Source organism: Callorhinchus milii, unplaced genomic scaffold (assembly GCF_018977255.1).
Source record: "Callorhinchus milii isolate IMCB2004 unplaced genomic scaffold, IMCB_Cmil_1.0 Scaffold1, whole genome shotgun sequence".
In the NCBI taxonomy this organism is placed as follows: Eukaryota; Metazoa; Chordata; class Chondrichthyes; order Chimaeriformes; family Callorhinchidae; genus Callorhinchus; species Callorhinchus milii.
Genome location: NW_024704742.1, coordinates 32385117 through 32403864, shown reverse-complemented (window position 1 = coordinate 32403864; position 18748 = coordinate 32385117). Strand labels below are relative to the sequence as shown.

The 18748-nt window shown below is 41.9% G+C and overlaps 2 protein-coding genes across 3 annotated transcripts in view; one reads left to right on the top strand and one right to left on the bottom strand.

Annotated features, from left to right (window-relative positions):
* The first annotated feature begins 4004 nt into the window (after nt 1-4004).
* lgals8a (galectin 8a) lies at nt 4005-16387 on the top strand. 2 transcript variants are annotated; one of them, XM_007893900.2, is made up of 10 exons: nt 4005-4172; nt 6929-7017; nt 9618-9828; nt 10514-10633; nt 11571-11627; nt 11726-11752; nt 13152-13240; nt 14737-14902; nt 15253-15398; nt 15489-16387. In XM_007893900.2, coding segments are annotated over exons 1-10 (933 nt in total). In that variant the 5' UTR covers nt 4005-4145; the 3' UTR covers nt 15490-16387. The 2 variants fall into 2 exon arrangements, with proteins under 2 accessions (XP_007892091.1, XP_007892090.1); XM_007893899.2 differs by having other exon boundaries at nt 15253-16387.
* A 528-nt stretch (nt 16388-16915) lies between these two features.
* Nucleotides 16916-18748, bottom strand: part of LOC121850263 (HEAT repeat-containing protein 1-like) — a 29205-nt gene continuing 27372 nt past the window's right edge. The window contains exons 10-11 of the mRNA XM_042340983.1: nt 17851-17959; nt 16916-17390 (exon numbers count right to left, since the gene is read on the bottom strand). Coding sequence (XP_042196917.1) covers nt 17302-17390; nt 17851-17959 — 198 coding nt within the window. The 3' untranslated portion in view covers nt 16916-17301. The remainder of the gene's footprint in view (nt 17391-17850; nt 17960-18748) is intronic.

Here is an 18748-nt window from a genome sequence, read left to right as displayed (position 1 = left end):
GTCTTGAGATATCTAATATTGTAGTATTATCCAGAATTCACAAATCCATCTAGAATCTGGTTTCCTGAGGTTTTATGAGATTTCCTGAGGTTTTATGAGGTTTCCTGTGCAATGTCTCAAGGCTTAAGAATCCTATCTTATCTAATCATTCCTTATCTCTCCAACAATGGATCAACTTTATTGCTCCTCTTCCCAGTTAGCCACAACTCCCTACTTTGTATCAGCTATAAATTTTAACATTTTACCCCATGTTGCCAAAATTTCTTTTGACTTTTGATGAATCATAGACTCAATACAAGTATGTAATTGTGCTGTAAGGTTGAAAATTAAATTTTACTGTTAACAGCCAACATAATTGATTGGGTTAATCAATTTCCAATTGTTGTGCTATTGTAACATTGCAACCGATGTGTGCAAAGTTGTATGCAACCCAGATGATGTTATTGTTATTTTGAAACTTTGTTTATTGTTACTTGTGATAAATCTCCTGAAAGTCATATTTGTGTATGTGTAGATGTAAAGCAAATGTTGTTAAATATAAATCAGATAATTTTGTCCCATCCAGTTAGCGATATCTCGGAAAGTTTAGGTCCAGTGCAATATTTACCAGGACTTGATTTTCCCTATATAGAAACTCCAGTATGACTAAACAACCCTCTTTGAGTCAAATTAGGCACACCCTAATGAACAGCCCTATACAAATTTAAATTCCACTCCATTTCTTCCTGTAGGGTCATTGCATTTTTTCACAAAATAAACACTTAACCCTAAAATAATATTTTTGGTTCTTTCAGCTCAGGTCCTAAGCTATGACTGTCAAGTGCCTTGATATGTTCTCCTTGATGTGAAAGCTGCTACATGAATGTAAGTTATAATTTATATGGTAATTTATTTAACATTTAGGGCATACACAAAGTGATTTTTAAATAAATTTGCTTTTTTATCATATTATATGATTCTTTTCCTTTTTTAAAAAAAGATTCTTTAATTTGTAGCTATTTAAATATTTGCAATAATAAATAAATTGTTTTACCAATTGGTTAAATGTGGTAAACAAATCATAAATTATTATTGAGGAGTTACTTGTTGAATACATTTTAAGGATATACAGAGTGACCAAAAAGTCATGATAACATTTATTTTAATAATAATTACTTTATATCTTCAAAGATATAAAGTGCATTATAAAAGTGTTCAGTGCATAAATATTAAAAGATTTTGCTGTAGTATTCTTAGTAAATTAAATAAACTCGGTACTCTTTAAAAATAATACAGTAAAGATGATTTCCCTGTACGTGTACACATTCGTGTAATGAAAATGACATTTTCCATCACTTTCCTGAGTTTTTCGGCTGGAATGAACTTCACAGCCTCTCTGATATTAGCCTTCAGCGCCATTATTGATTGTGGACGATTTTGTCGGTGATTTTGTCACCTTGTCAGTAGGTAACAACTGTTGGATAACTTGGATTTTGTAAGGGAATAATTTCAAATCACGTTTTAGTATTTTTCGCACAGACTATCTTTTTAGGTCAAGTTCTTGAGACAGCCGTCAAACAGATTTTTTAGGGCTCCTGATCATCGCTCCTCTGAATGATTCAACTGTTCACACTGTTCAAGGCCATCCACTTCTTTGTGCATGTTTAATACTTCCTGTACCACCAAATGCAGACATAGCACAATATGGACATCTTTGATGGACTATCATGTAATCCAAATTTTTTTCGAAACTGCAACGACGACCGAATTTCCATTCAAGAAGTACAGTTCCACAATTACAGCACGATGTTCATTGCTCCATTTCTCCATGACTAGTTCAATTTTCTTAATTTTCAAATAACCTAACCTAAAAAAATCATAATTTCCTTAAGACTTATTAGATATTGTAAAGATATTATGACTTTTTGGTCACCCTGTATAAAACAATCTTTTCCATTTCTTACATATTTTGTTATTAATTTAGTGCATCCAAATCTTTTTCTAATTATATCCCTCATAGATTCACTAGGTTGGTGCCAGCGATGAGGGGGATGAGTTACGAGGATAGATTGAGCAATTTAGGCCTATATTCTCTAGAATATAGAAGAATGAGAGATGATCTTATAGAAACCTATAAGATTATTAAGGGGCACGACAGAATAGATAGTGGGTGACTTTTTCCCCTGTTTGGAGAAACTATAACCAGGGGTCACACTTTTAAAATTAGGGGTGAGCCCTTTCGCACTGAGTTGAAGAAAAACTTCTTCACTCAGAGGGTAGTGAATTTATGGAATTCTCTACCCCAAAGGGCTGTAGATGCTCAGTCCTTGAACATGTTCAAGACTGAGATTGATAGATTTCTTGTGGTTAAAGGGATTAAGGGATATGGGGATAAGGCGGATAGGTGGAGTTAGAATAGATCAGCCATGATCTTATTGAATGGCGGGGCAGGCTAGAGGGGCTGAATGGCCTACTGCTGCTCCTAATTCTTATGTTCTTATGTTCTCTGGCCTTGGCCTTCGCTGGACTGTGGTTCCACAGTAGCCCGTTGCCCTCTGGTACTTTGCTCAAGTAGTTATTGTTCATGTGTGTACTTTGGCAATAAGTGTCAGCAGGTCACTCGACGATAAGAAGGTGTCACAGCCAAGGTCACCTCTCTCCACACGTGCACACAACAACAACAACAAGATTTCATTTATAGAGCGCCTTTCACGTCAGGAGGACGTCCCAAGGCGCTGTACAGTTGGGTCGGGACCCGAGTGTTGGGGGGAAATGGTCAGGGTGAGGGGAGGGAAGGGAGGGGGCGAGGAGGGGGGAAATGGTCAGGGCGAGGGGAGGGAAGGGAGGGAACGAGGAGGGGGGAAATGGTCAGGGTGAGGGGAGGGAAGGGAGGGGCGAGGAGGGGGAAATGGTCAGGGCGAGGGGAGGGAAGGGAGGGGGCGAGGGGGGTTAGAGAGTCGAGAGGGGAGCTGAAGGCACGGTCAAAGAGACCGGCCTTGAGACCGGCCTTGAAGGAGGAAAGGGAGGAGGCGGCGAAGGCACTGGGGGATAGAGTTCCAGAGCCTCGGGGCTGAGAGGCTGAAGCCCCGGCCACCGGTGGTAGGGGGGTTGGGGCGGGGGACGTGGAGCAGACGAAAAACAATATTCTGCTTGTGCGAGGGGGGGAAAAAAAGTGCAAAAATCTCCCAGCCTTTCCCTGGATGCGCACACCCTTATTGTATTGCAGCCACTGAAGCCTTTCTGCTTGCAAAACGGTGACTGGCTAAATTGAGCAAAAGTGGCACATACACATTTACACACACACTCTCTCTCTTATAGCTCTTCATCTCCCCCCAGAGCACAGGGTCCACCCAGTCTGTGCCCAGGGCCCACGTGATCGCAAGCCCCGCCCACAGCCGACCTCACACGTCCATCACCGCCGCGGCGGCTCCTCATTGGGGCCGCGGATCATTGTGACGGTATCCGCGTCGTTCTGTGCGCGCGACGTTGAGACCTGAGGTTCCCCCCCACACCCCTCCCCCACACCCACACACAGCCCTCCCTCTGGCACTGGGCACTGCTGCTCTCTGTCACTGTCAGTGTCACTGTCCTCTCTCTCTCTGTCACTGTCAGTGTCACTGTCACTGTCCTCTCTCTCTCTGTCACTGTCAGTGTCACTGTCCTCTCTCTCTCTGTCACTGTCAGTGTCACTGTCACTGTCCTCTCTCTCTCTGTCACTGTCAGTGTCACTGTCACTGTCCTCTCTCTCTCTGTCACTGTCAGTGTCACTGTCACTGTCCTCTCTCTCTCTGTCACTGTCACTGTCACTGTCCTCTCTCTCTCTGTCACTGTCAGTGTCACTGTCCTCTCTCTCTCTGTCACTGTCCTCTCTCTCTCTGTCACTGTCACTGTCACTGTCCTCTCTCTCTCTGTCACTGTCCTCTCTCTCTCTGTCACTGTCAGTGTCCTCACTCTCTCTGTCAGTGTCCTCACTCTCTCTGTCAGTGTCCTCTCTCTCTCTGTCACTGTCAGTGTCCTCACTCTCTGTCAGTGTCCTCACTCTCTCTGTCAGTGTCCTCACTCTCTTTCCCATCCCCTGTCCTCAGTCCCGATCCCTTGTCCTCAGTTGTGGGCTGTCTCTCCCCCCCCACACCCCCGGATTGTTTGCAGTGGGGCTCAGCCTCGACATGTCCAATCAGACGGTGTCCAACCCGGTAAGGACCCGAATACTGTCACTTAATATTGTTACACTTGGTGTAAAACTGTGTTTTGATGTAAGACTGGACCGAGTTGTAAGGCAGTGACTTGTCATTCTGTGGCTTAGTTGATAGGACAACAACAACAACTTGCGTTTACTCAGCGCCCTCCCCGCCGGGCGGAGTCCCAGAGCAATGGTGGAGCCCGATGCCGAGCCTGGGGAGGGAGAAGGTGACCGTAGGCACAGTCGAAGAGAAAGGTCTTCAGGCGCAACCTGAAAATGAGGAGAGAGGGGGCAAGGCGATGGGGTTGAGGGAGGGACTTCCATGGCTGCGGGGCATCGTGGCTGAAGGCATGGCCGCCAATGGTGGAGCAGAGGATTCAAGGGACGAGGAGGAGGCCGGAGCCAGTAGAGCAGAGGCAGCGGGTACTGCTGTGAGGAGAGAGGAAGTCGGAGAGATAGGGAATGGAGGGATTTAAACACGAGAGTGAGGGTCTTGAAGTCGATCCGCTCTGTGACAGGGAGCCAGTGGAGTTTGGCAAGGACTGGGGTAATCGGGGTACGGAGTTTGGTGCGGGTGCGTTTACGGATGGCAGAGTTTTGGATGAGTTGAATTTCGTGAATAGTGGAGGAGGGGAGACCGGCGAGGAGGGCGTTTGAGTAGTCCACTCAGAACCATGAAGGTTGAGGTGAAAGGAGAGGAGGTGGAAGAGGATAGAGTGGTCAATGGTATTAAAGGCAGTAGAGAGGTCAAGGAGGACGAGGAGGCAGAGGGAGTTTGGCAGTTTGACCAGGGCTGTTTCTGTGCTGTGGGCGGCCTGGAAACCCAATTGGAGGGGTTCGTGAAGGGAGTGGCGGGAAAGGAAGGAGCGAAGCTGGGAAGCAAAGACTCGTTCAAAGACATTGGAAAGGAAAGGGAGGTATAACATATGCAAGCATTATTATTATTTAGAAGCACTGTTAGTGTTTTTTTTGAGCCACAAAATAAAAGCCCCAGGAGAAGAGATTTTTAAAGGTCCAATTTTGCATCAGAAAAGGGAAAAAACTGAAGGGGAAAAACGATCAACATCAAAACCCCTGGGTAAATTCAATGAAAATTTGTTGATAAGATTTAAATTTGCCGCCTGAGTTAAAGATAGGCAGAGAATAGCATAAACATTTCAATTGCATAACTCCAAAAGGCTTTTTTTTGGTCAGCCGGGTGTCTCACACATACGAAAACCCATCCCCACGTTTAAAAGTATCCAAACCAGACTGAGAGTTCCACATCTGTACTTCACCTACATTTGGAAATTTCCCTGTGTTCGGGATGAAATGCAATTCCTCCCTGGAGGAATGCAACCTGCTTACTTTATGCTGGAGAGTATAGGTTGGGCAAGAGTCAAGGCATGCAGACCCCAGAGTGTGCTAAACCTCTCCCTGTCCTCTGGTCCTGTTCCCACCCCATTAAAAACTGCCGTCATCACTCCTGTCCTTAAAAATCCCTCACTGGACCCAGCTCTGCTCCCGAACTACCGCCCCATCTCCAACCTCAGTTTCCTCTCCAAGGTCCTGGAACGAGTTGTTGCTTCTCAGCTTCGCTCCTTTCTCTCCCACCACTGCCTTCTCGAACCTCTCCAATCGGGTTTCTGTGCCGCCCTCAGCAAGAAGCAGCCCTGGTCAAAGTGACAAATGACATTCTGTCCATCTGTGACCGGGGCTCTCTCTGCCTCCTTGTCCTCCTTGACCTCTCTGCTGCCACCACCTCTCCTCTCACCTTAACCTTGTATCCTCTCCTGCATTAGGCTCCGCGACCCTATCACCCTCATCCTCGCCCAACTCCACTGGCTTCTCATCACACAGAGGACACAGTTCAAGATCCTGGTCCTCACCTTCAAAGCCCTCCATGGTCTTGCTCCCCCCTACCTATGCGACCTCCTAACCCGCTACCATCCTGCTCGCTCCCTCCGCTCAGCGTGCTCCAGCCTGCATCACGTCCCCCGCCTCTCTCACGGGTGGGCCTTCTTCCACTCTGCTCCCATCCTCTGGAACTCCATCCACATCCCTCTGCCTCGCCCCCTCCCTTGCCAGCTTCAAGACCCATCTCAAGACCCTCCTGTTCGACCGTGCTTTTGATCTCCCTGCTTCCCCCCCCCCTGCCCTCTATCCTCCCCGACCCCGAGCTCTGGTCCGTAACTCTGTCTGTCTGGCACCTTGGGACGTCCTCCCGATGTGGAAGGCGCTTTACAAATGTAATTTTGTTGTTGTGTGTTGAGGTACTGCTGGAGTTTAACTGGCTAAAATCGTTTTGTTTGACATTGAGAGCATTGACTGGCCAACCAGTGACAAATAGCTCCTTCACTCCTATCACGAACAACAAACATGAGCCATTCTGACACTTAAGTAACTAACTTGATGACGAAGGGGAAGGTTTCATCTGTAAACTATCAGCGGTTATGTGTGAATACCAGGGGTGCAGTGGCCCCGAAAAGGCTTTGGGATTGCAAGTGATATGCGAACTTCCAATTCGGGGGGTTGCTGGTTCGGGTGTGGAGGGGGTGGGGGTGGGGTGGGGGGCTGTTGGGAGGGGTTCTGCCAAGTGTAAGACGCACATCTTAAAAAAGAAAACCCAATACGTAACTTGGAGGTTAATTTTTTCTTTGAAATAACAATCTGTTGATTTGATATGTCAGCAGGATGTCTCAAAGTAGCTGAAATTATTTTTCTCTTGTAAGATTTTCGGGTTATGTTACACTTTCTGTCGTGTTGATGTATTGTGTATTTTTTTAATAGGTGATACCATACACTGGAGCTATCTTTGGTGGCCTGCTTCGTGGGCAAATGGTAGCAGTGCAGGGAGTGATACCCAAGAACTCTGAGAGGTAAGATAATTAATCACTGCACGTATTTTATTTGAAGTCTTTTGCATCTTAATACCAAACTCACTGTACAGTGTTGGGTTGCTTAGGATTGTTTCACATATTTTATTGCTGTGTGCTATTTGGCTTCTGTGTTCGCCTACAAAATACAGTCATTACAGTTTATAGTGTATCGTGTGAAGTGCCTTGAGACATTCTAATGATGTGGAAGGGACTATATCAATGCAAAGATAATTTTATTTTTTATTTTTATTATTGAAACAGCAGTTACTGTCTGTGAGTTGGAATCAGCTGGTGCCTGAAATGCAGCTTTAGTGGTTCATTGTCCCACAGAGAGTAGGCAGCTGAGAATAAATAAAAAGTAACACTGAGGACAGGAAAGTGACCAGCTGGTGTCTATGATGAGATAACTGACACATATCATTGCTTGTCATTTTTTAACCAAAGCCAAGGGATTGATTGAGCTATTTTTCTACATTGAAGAAGGTTTATTATTCTCCATATTATATTACTCTATTATTATGGAGTCAGCTGGACATTAATCATTGATCAGCAGCTGTTACGGTAGGGAAAGAAAATAGCAAAGAATTGTGAATGAGACCGAGTAATTTGTTTCTGAAGTTTCCATTTTGTCTTACTCATGCTGAGACCTGTGCCAGAGTTTTGCATAGATCTGGACAATATAGGGCTAACATTTTTTTACTCTAATGGTTCTGGTAGATCAAGCAATTGCCGAGTGCAGACCAAACCTCACAGAGGAGCAAGTTCTCAGATGGGCAGCAATGAGGACTTTACAATTTAGATTTTAGACTTGATTTTGATGAGATTTATTTTCTTTTTGGTCAGCCTGATACATGCAGAATCCCATCGCCATGCTTAAGAGGATCCAAATCAGACTGAGAATTCCACATATGTATCCCATCAACACATTGGAAATTTCTCTGTGTCTGGAATGTAACAACAACAATTTGCATTTACATAAGGCCCTTCACGACGGACTGTGTCTCGGATCTCTTAATGTAGTTTCTCTGCCTGGAAGGATGCATCCTGCTTAACCTAATTCCAGAAAGTATTAGGTGCAGGTTAGTAAGAGCCAACCTTGATGACGCCAGATTGAACATTGGGGTACTGCTGGAATTTAATCAGCTAAAACCTGATAGGTTACTCCTGAGAGTACGGTTTGCCAAGCTTCCCAATGCTTGTCTACCTATTATTGCTTGGGTTAAGAGGATCTGACTGCGAAGAATCCTTGCATTTTGTCTGCACCAAGTCCTGCCAACAAACCAGATTGGCTGGCCTGCCACCAGTAGTGCCCTTAAATATTATGAACCAGCCTGGAGTGTCAACCTGGACCAGATCAGTTCCAAGGAGACCCCACTTATCTCCCTCGTCAGATAGGAATTTAACATCCAACAAATTAGGTTTCAATCTTCACAAGATAGATAGCAAGTATCAGGAACTCAAGCACAACTCAGCATGAAATCTGTGAGCATTGCCACCATCCTCCTGCCTACCACTCGCCCACACATCTCTACCTATTGAGCCATGGTTGTATCAGTTGGGAGGTGTGGAGCTTGAGCAGCAGCTGCTTACCTCACTATATACCAATGAAGATGGATACCGAGCACTGGATATGTGAGCAACGTGTTCATAAACCCTGACTCCAGATAACACCTTCCAGTAGCTGGTATCCCAAGCCTCAGAGTTTCCTCAGCTATTTGATAGACATCTGCCTTCAGCAAATGAGGATAGATTGGCAAACTTACAGACATTGCAGGGACCAATTATGACATAGATGTAACATTTTGTACACCGCCTCAGTGAGCTTCACTGTATTTAGTCTGCAGTCAATTGAACCACTTATCTTCATAATGTTTTTATGCCATTTGTTTATCGAGATTTCAGACCCTTCAATGCTTTCTGTTTAAAGCAACATACATTTGAGTAGCCATTTTATTTATTTGTTCAATGGCATGTTTTTGAGTGCAAAGTTAGCCGATTTTAAAGCAATAAAATAATAATCCTTGCGTTTGTAGGCTTACCTGCTGAAGGGTAAAGTCGAGAGATAGTTATCTGGTGCATTAGGAGTATTGAGTACATTTGTATTTTGATGACCTTTTTGAATTTGACACTTGCCATATTCTTGTGTTGGAAAATTTCTACCTTAACGTAAATTTTTTTTAAAAACAATTGTTCCATTCTTAACCCAGATATTTAATCCCAGACCAACTCTCTCACACTAGGAATTATTCCTCCCTTTTTAATCTATCTCTGGAAGAGTGGATCAGTTTGACTCCTCCTCTGGTTTCTCACTCTATCATAATTGATTTTGCATTTTTAATTCTTTGCATAATGATTTCTGTTCTGGTAGTTTGTACCAAGATTTTTTTAAAAAGAAAATATTAGCTATTGAAAGTGCTTTAAAAAAAGCTGCCATTTATCTCAGTTTAAGATAACAATGCATTATGAAACCACATTTTCCTGAGTACAATCTCAGTGCAGTTGTGAGCAAGCTACTGCCAATCAATTCATAGGCAGTAGCTATTCATGGCTTTGACGAACATTAGTGCAAGTTATCATTGTTGATTTAAACTGTTGGACAGATTTCAAGTGGACTTTCAGTGTGGAAGCAGTGAGAAGCCTCGGGCCGATGTAGCCTTGCACTTCAATCCACGCTTCCGCAGATCTGGCTGCGTGGTTTGTAACACTCTGGAGCACGAAAAATGGGGTCGGGAAGAGATAAAGTACGAGATGCCATTGAAGAAAGGAGAACCATTTGAGATAATTTTCCTGGTCCTGGTTGACCGATTCAAGGTAATGACAATATTTTGGAGTTGGTTTCGTATTTTATTCTTGTATGGCCCCAACAACTCAACTGAGAATTGTTTTGCTGTAATAGAGAACTCTGTTATATTTCTGCCTCGCCATAAGCTAAGGTATTGCATCACTTTATATCTGGGGAATGTGGAAATCAATTTTTTATGTTTTCTAAGTTTTTGTTGGACAATATTGATTATTTTCTTTCCATCTGGGTGGAGTATAAAAAATGGATGATACTCCTCCCTATCCCCTTAATCTGCGTTGGAGCATATTGTCCCTAATGTAAGGCAAAGTATATTCTTTGTTTTATTTTTCAGCTGAACTACTGTAGAGGCTTGGCACTTCCCTGAGCTTTGTTGAGCTGCTGTCAGGTACCTTTTGATGTCTGAATGAGGAGCAATACTGTTGGAACACACTTCCTACAGTTGGTAGATGGCCCAGGGAGAAAACTGATTGCAAAAAGAAATTCTCTAGAATTGGCAAGACAAAATACTGAGGCCAGAAGCTGTGTGGGACAGACCTGCTCTCTGATGACGGTTTCGAAGGGGTGCAGAAGGGGTCATTGAATGTAGCTTTTCACATTTTCTATGTGGAAAAGTATAATGTATAGACATAATCTGGCATTTTTACTTAAACTGCATTCTCCACGCCGACCTGCTCTGTTTGTTTTATCCTCCAGGTTGCGGTGAATGGAAAACATTTCCTGGAGTACCAGCATAGAATAAGTGTGAATAGAGTTGATACACTTGGAATTTATGGTACCGTCCACATTCAGAACATTGCCTTCTTGGGCACTTCTGTAAGTAGAAGTAACTTAAGCCAAAAGAAGAGAAGGTACCTGATAGTTGATTGAAAGCACAAGAGCAGTCACCGCTAACTCAATAAATTGTTTCTGTACATTCCGTGATATGAATGTAGCTAACAATTTGTTCCCTTAAAGGCACTGACTTGTATACCTCCGGTCAAACAGACCTACTATGAGCAATGTGATGCCATCTATTGCTGATGCCACACACTTTGTGGCATCACACATAACCTAATCACACTCGTTGTGTAGCATCAGGGTTACATGGTCTTTACCTCATTGCCTTTTTTAAAACAAAAGTATCCAGGAGGAAGGATTTCAAATTACTAAAGAAAATGTGCATTAAATGTGGATATTGTGTTTACTAATGAACAAAGATTTACAAAGAATGTTCAGCACTGAAACAGATCATTTGGCCTATCCAATCCCTGCCGGTGTTCACATCACATGAGTCTTCCCTTATTCCTTACTCTCTCCCATACCCTTCCATTCCCCTCCCTCATGTGGATGTCTAGCTTCCTCTTAATTTGATCTCCACTATCCAATTCAACCACTTCCAGCAGCAAGTTCCATAACCTCACTACCATCTGCATGAGATAGTTCCCCCTAAATCCTTTTTAGATCTCCTGGTCTCAATTTTATACTTGTGTCCTCTGGTTACGGGCTACCTAACCAGTGGAAACAACCTTTTTATGTTAACCTCATAAAATCCTTTTATAATTTTAAACACCTCTATTAGGTCCCCTCTTAAACATGTCTTCTCTAGTGAATAAAGTCCTCACCTAATCAGGCTATTTTGATAGAGATAACCTCCCAGTTCTGGTATCATCCTAAAAAACCTAAGGTGTACTGTTTCCATGCAACAGAAATACAATTGTGAATTATTCAGCAATAACAAGCAACAAATCTTTTCTGTGCAACCTATCCTTAGGAGCAGGAAAACCCATATTCCAACCTACCTATAAAGAGAGCTGATGGTGACAATAGTGTAAGTTTAAGAAATTGTACTTTACAATTATTTGCAAGTGTTCTGCTGCCATTACAGTATCATAGACTGGGTTTATTGGTATTTGTTTTGTGTTACAGCAAGTGAAGAGAATCAACAGCCCACTGGTAAGTGCTTTATTTACTGTATGATCCTCAGAGACTGTCAAATGCATTTGTTCTGAATACAGCTAATTCTGCTTAAAGGAAGCATGTCTAATATCAAGTTTGCTGGCTAGATTAGGCTTGAATGTGAAGAATGGGCACTTGGATAAAGTACTGGTGGACTCTGGAACTGTAATCTGGTAGAAGCCAGAGAAAACTAAACACCTTTGTATGTAAAAAGGTGTTTCAGAAATATGTGGCCTAGAGGATGGTGGCCTGATCCTGGTCAATTCAATGGGGGAAACAAGGTGATGATTCATCTTGTCGCCTCTGCTCCCAACACGTCTTGTAGTCATTTGCTATAGTTTTACAGCGTTTGCTGCTCAATCTGTACTGCACAGAGTTTCTTTTGTTGAAATCATCTGCCAAACTACAGCAAATGTGAGAAACAGTTGTTGGTGCTGTGACCTGAGACTGGCCTGTGCTGACTGACTCCACCAAGAAAGAAGTGAGCCTCCAGTTTCCAGTCTGAACCATGGGTTTCCAATTCTGATTGTATGTGTGCATCGATGTTTGGGTGTAGACAGAAATAAATTCAACTGTAATAATTCCTGTATGTCAAACAGCTTTCTAGAAGGGACCGTCCAGACTTTTGTAGACAGAATGGCCACTTCAGTGAGTTGATGGGATACCTACTGCCTGTGGACTGCATCCCACAATATGTGAATAGGTGAACTGTTGGGAAGAAATGAGCACAAAACTCCACTATATTAGAAATCTTGGACATGTGTTCTTAAATATTAAATACAGGGAGCCCATTATAGGGGGCTAGGTCCAGTATTTTGCAGGTTGTGCCATATGCAAGGCCTGAAAATTGTCTGACTCTGACACCCGTGGAGACCCAAAGTTCAATTTTCTTGTCCAGACTAGGGACACTGAAGAAAATGGCTGAGTCACCAGGTCACCACCGAAGTCACTTTCTATTAGGGCAGGATGTGACTTCCATGGCACTTCTTTCAAGGAAACACTATTGGGTCTTCAGACAATAAATCTTTGATCAAATCCTCCAATTAATTGATTCTGGATATTTTCAGTTCATCTACCGTGATACTTACCAAATACTAATTTTACACTAATAGCTACTCCAGCATCAACAAAATAGCATCCTGTAAAATGTAACCCTACTCCATTTATAAATAGTATCACTAATTCAAACTAGAGGTAGAATATATTAAAACCATTATCAGTGCTTGGTCAATGAGAACTTTGGCATCCAGGTTAAAAAAAAATCCAAATTGCAATGTTCTGATTAAAAGCTTCAATTTTTTATTGTCAACAGTTGAACACTTGCTGCTAACCCATAATCTAGAGATAAACCATAATTTCATATTTGATGACTACCTATGTCTTTGGTTTTATTTAGATGGTTCCTTACATGGGTAAACTGAAGGATGGACTAAGTTCTGGACGGATAATCACTATTCAGGGCAGAGTTGATAAGAATCCAACCAAGTGAGTTAATTCTGAAAGGAATGATGTTCTTCAGTAAAGTGCATTGAACCTTATAGCATGACTTAAATGGGGGTGCCAAAACTCACTTAGTTTCTGTGATTTTTTATTTTGAAAAAATGCTGTGAAAAATCTGCAGCCCTACCCATGAATGTGGGGAATAGTATGGCAGTCATCACCACAAACTCCAGGTACATTCATTACATCGATGCTCGACTATGCAAACTCAGTGCTTGTCGGCTTCCCCAACTCCTCCCTCCATAGGCTGCAGACCATCCAGAAATCTGCAGCGTTGAGTCCTCTCCTGCACTAAGCTCCGCAACCCTATCACCCCCATCCTGGCCCGACCCCACTGGCTTTCCCATTACAGCGGAAGTAGTTCAAGATCCTGGTTGTCACCTTCAAAGCCTTCCACGGTCTTGCTCCCCCCTACCTCTGTGACCTCTTAACCCCCTACTATCCTGTTCGCTCCCTCCGCTCAGCGGTCCGGCCTGCTTCACGTCCCCCGCCTTGCTCGCCCCACTATTGGAGGGCGGGCCTTCTGTCACTCTGCCCCCAGCCTTTAGAACTCCATCCTGCAGTCCCTCTGCCTTGCCCCCTACCCTTACCACTTTCAAGACCCATCTCAAGACCGTACTTTCGATCTCCCTGCATCCCCCCCGTCCTCCACCCTCCCGACCCTCAGCTCGGGTCTGAAACTTTGTCTGTCCAGCGCCTTGGGATGTCCCCCCGACGTGAAAGGCTCTTTACAAATGTAATTTTGTTGTTGTAAATCTACACTAATTATCTGTAAAGCACTTTGAGGCATTAACAAAATTACATTTGTAAAGCAACTTTCATGTCGGGAAGATGTCCCAAGGTGCTTATCACCTTGATAAGGAGCTATGAAAAGTATTCTTGCGTCTGATGTAGTGCTAATAACTTTGAAAAGTCCAAGCACTTCACAAGTAAGTGTTGTTGAGTGCAATGACTGGGATTTGTAGGCATTGCGGGAAGTGAATAACATGTCTGGCAGGTTGTTGGCCAGGACACTGGGAGAAACTTGCTTCTCTTTTTGAGTTGTGCCTTGGGATCTTTGAAGTTCACCTGTGCAGGCAGATGGGACCTTGGTTTAACATCTCATGTAAAGTATGAAATACACGATGGCCCAAGATCATACCAAAACTTTATGAGTCAATAAAACAAATCAATAATTCTTGGTACATTAATGTGGAATCCAAACTCCATGTATTGGTTGTTTCAACAGAGAAAATACTCTTTAATCTTTTGTGAATGAATAAATTGTAAATTTCTCCTGATTCTTTGTTTTACTTCAGGTAGTCCCAATAGTGTTGGGGAAACCTCCATGACCCAGTTGTTTTGCAATAAACTTTAAATGAACCTAACGTTTAGGTAACTGATCAATTCATATCCTGCCCTAACCAAGTACTGGTGGTGCAGGAGCAAGAATTGTTGAAGCCAACTTTTATTGTACATGTAACTGAATCTTTTGTTGTCAGGATTGCCATCAACCTGCGATTGAGTGAGTCTACAGACATTCCGCTGCACCTGAAGCCTAACTTCAAAGAGAAAGCCTTTGTTCGAAACTCATTCCTTCATCAGTGTTGGGGTGAAGAGGAGCTAAAAATAGATTGCTTCCCATTTAGCCCAAGTGCATACTTTGAGGTAAGAAGAGGTCCAGTGCCATCAAAAGGTTTTCATGGTTTCTGGAGTAAGTTGTGTAAAAGTAAATAGTAGTGCAAATATCTCTGCAGGAAGAGTGGATTGATTTCAACCACTTAAGATGGTGGGAACTCATTTTGGCTGCTACTGTTCAGCAGCAATAACAGGTAAGACTTGAGTTGTTGGTTTTCAGTGTTAGGAAACTTACCATGTGGGTAGACTACCTAGAAGTGGAAAGCAACCAGAAATCACCAGTGTTTATACTGACAAATAGAAGGGAAATTAATGGTTTAGTTAAGACATCCAGTGATGAGTTTAGTAACTTTGATCATTTGTGTTCCATAATTCCACAGGTTATCATTTATTGTGGTGAAGACTGCTTCAAGGTTGCTGTCAACGGGGAGCACTTATTGGAATACAAATACCGTTTTACCAACCTAAGTAAGATTGATACTTTGGAGATAGATGGTGATGTCGAGCTGCTGGATGTACAGACTTGGTAGGTGAACTGAGGCTGTGGTCTACAATTGACATTTGTGCAAAGCTAACACTAGGAGCATAACCCTGTCACAATTCTATTTCTTTATAGAAAGATTGTATCGCAATCATGCAGCAAATTGTGTATGGACTGTTGCTTGATGTTTGAAGATCGAGCGTGGCTTGTGTTTCTGGAGTTATTTATCTAATTTGAATTTCAGGAAAGGAATTTAGAAGATTGTTTATATTTCCATAGAACCTCTTTCTTATCCTTCTGTAAACCCACCTATTTCAAATATATAACCGACATACAGTCCTTTAGTTATATTATACAACTAGAATTCAATCCTTTAAAAAATATTAATTTTGTATTTAATTGCACACGGTTGATACTTACGCAATGTCTTAATAGCTAGCATTTCAAATGGCTGGAATCTATATGAAATTCCACGTTGATCTCAAACCAAGAACCCCTGAAAAGAATTTATTTCCTTGCCTGCAATAAAATAATTTTTAAAAAGTCACTTATTCACTTTGTATTTCTGACTTAACTTTCTTCAGCTGCTAAAGCTGTGGAAGACTGGGTTTTAAGCCCCTATGCTAAAACCTGCAGTTTAATGGCAAGTATTGTGCAGGATTTAACGATAATGTATATGATGGCTTCCATAAGTGTTCCATAAAAATGAAGTTAGATATAAAAGTTGAATGTAAACTCAGTTGAGTACATTTTTACTTTTTTGGGTAATGAATCCTTACGTTTACCCTAACAATATTCTCCATAGCTTGTGTTTAGTTGTGCAAGGACTGGAACCCAGTTGCACTGAATCGGTCTCATAACGACATGGTTTGGAATGAATACATTAAATAGATCTAAATTCTTGGCGACTAAGGATTATATTCTCTATTTATTCTTCAGAATTGAATTATGCTTTGTTTTTGAAAACTTGGTCTAAAGCTGTGATGTATCAAATTTAATACAGCAATAAAATTCCACTTCCATTTTGTATTGATTCAAGGTTGTACTAATTTTATTTGGCAATGCCAGTGTGTGAAAGTCTTGATATAAATTGTTATTTTACTTCCACTGGGGTCATATGTTGATCATTGTGTGTTACTAAGAAAAAGGTGGCAAAATCGCAGATTTAAATCCTAGCTTGCAGCTGGGTGATTGAGGACATAACTGATGATTCTGTACAATGTAACTCCAAGTTGGGAGAGAGTTAAGAGGTTAAAGGCTGACCCATTCCAGATTTCAAAGGCACAGCGCTGTTGGCATTTTAAAGTACAATCGTACAGAGTAATTGTAATGCACCAACAAACTCTGGTTAGCAAGATTTAAAATTCAATAACTTTTGAGAAAAATACTTCAAGGTGATTTTGGCTATCTTTCCCCTCCCCCTCTGGTTAATCTGAAAATACACCAATTGTCTTGGGAATTAAGTTACTCAGCTGTTTAGTCATTAAACTAGACCATTATCGGTTTTGAGAAACAGTTAAATGACTTACCGATGAAATTAATGCAATGCATTCAAACAATAGTGGTTTCTGATTCATTTATTAAATGTTGATTCCTTTAGCAGAATTTTCAAAGGGAAACCAAATGTTGGTCGATGCAGTAAAAGCTATTTGGGATGCCTCCAAACTATTTGGGATGCCTCCAAACTAAAGCCCACATAGTGCCTAAAACAAGTCAAATCACTTGATTACGACATATAAACATTGTCCAGATTTTAGATGCCCAACCTGCTGGCATTCAGTTCTTTTACCACAAGTGAGATAAGAATCTGTCTGCTCAAATCACACCTGTGATGTTAATTAACATTTGCGGAAAACACTTACATTCAAAATTCCAAAAGAAATCAGAAATCTGCATTGAAGATCTATATATAACAATATTGTTATGAACAATTGTGTGACTTGATGTTTCAAAAATAGCTCTGCAGTGGCTCTCCCAGTATGACCTCGAGTTGCTGAATAACTTTCTGGCATTGGTTCTCCACTTCTTCAGATTCATCTGGAACACAAAGGGCAAGTTTTACAACTCCTGTGAAAGACGTACCCTTACCTTTTGTCAACATAACAAATGCTCAGCTGCTTATTCAAGTAATGCACCTTACATGATTGAATTCCTCCCCCCCCACACACTCATTTACTTGAAGCAGGAAGAGTTCCTCTCTAGAAAAGTAGAGTGAACCTCTTGTGTGTAACAGAAACCCAGCACAGACCAGTGATCAATGCTAATCTGTGCTGGATTTCTGTGTCACAGGTCTTCCTGCACTATATTATTTAGTACCACATAGCATGAAGCCTCCAGGGAATATATTAATTTTGCCTATTTAAATATTATAAATGCTCCCAAAATAGCTGAAAGACACGGGTATCACAGTGTTTCACAGAAGCAATAATTGAATGTATCCTCAACCACAAAAGATTTGCAAAAAAATGAATGATTTGAATCCAATTTATTATCTTACCTTCCAGCAGCTCTGCCAGGAATGGGATGGCTTCTGGTAATAGGAGCATGTAGTTCTCCTTCAATTTACTGGCTAATTCCAACAGCATAAGCAGAGCAGAAAACCTCACCTACACATCAAATACATGTACTTTAGGGTCTTAATAAATTAATAATCTTTACATACATTGATATAGCGTATTTCAGTGGAAAGATGCCTCAAAGTACTGCTGTAAAATGTAATAACTATCTTTGTGGGTGACTTCAGAGCCTTTTCTTGATCGAACAATTGAGACCCATTCTCAAAACATTAGTTAAATTAAATGTTTTTTTTAATCCCTTTTCTAAGATGGATTTTTCTATAAGACTCATTACAGTTAATGTGTTTCTGGAACCATTGCCTATCCTTTCTTGATCCAAGTCAAACCTCTGGAGTCCTGGCAACTTCAATCAATTAACAAGTCTCAAAAGTCATCAGTTTGACTCAATATAATAATAATCCTTGCATTTGATATAGCGCTTTTCACGTCCGGAGGACGTCCCAAAGCGCTTCACAGAACACACTGTAAAGTGAATTAACTGTATATTTGTGGGCGAATGCGGCAGCCAATTGCGCACAGCAATGTCCCACAAACAGTCGTAGATTGAAAATGACCAATTTATTATTGTTTTTGGTTTTGGAGGGATTATTATTAGGCTCTGTGTGGAGTAAGGAAACTTGCCCAAGGTTTCGCCCTCTGCCTGGAATTGAACTCAGGTCTCTCGCTTGCATAGCGAGTGCTCTAACCACTGAGCTACAGGACTCCACAATATTTATGGCTAATACAGCAGCCATGTAATAATAATCCTTACATTTGATAAAGCACCTTTCACTCCAGGACATCTTAAAGCACTTCACAGGTTAAACTGAAAAATGCAGT

What these genes read in the sequence shown, in the direction of transcription:
- lgals8a (XM_007893899.2), top strand. Translation starts at nt 4,146, where the DNA reads ATGTCCAATCAGACGGTGTCCAACCCG. An exon ending in AGAGAATCAACAGCCCACTG is followed by an intron (nt 11,753 to 13,151) that starts GTAAGTGCTTTA and finishes GGTTTTATTTAG; the next exon opens with ATGGTTCCTTACATGGGTAA. An exon ending in GCCCAAGTGCATACTTTGAG is followed by an intron (nt 14,903 to 15,252) that starts GTAAGAAGAGGT and finishes ATAATTCCACAG; the next exon opens with GTTATCATTTATTGTGGTGA.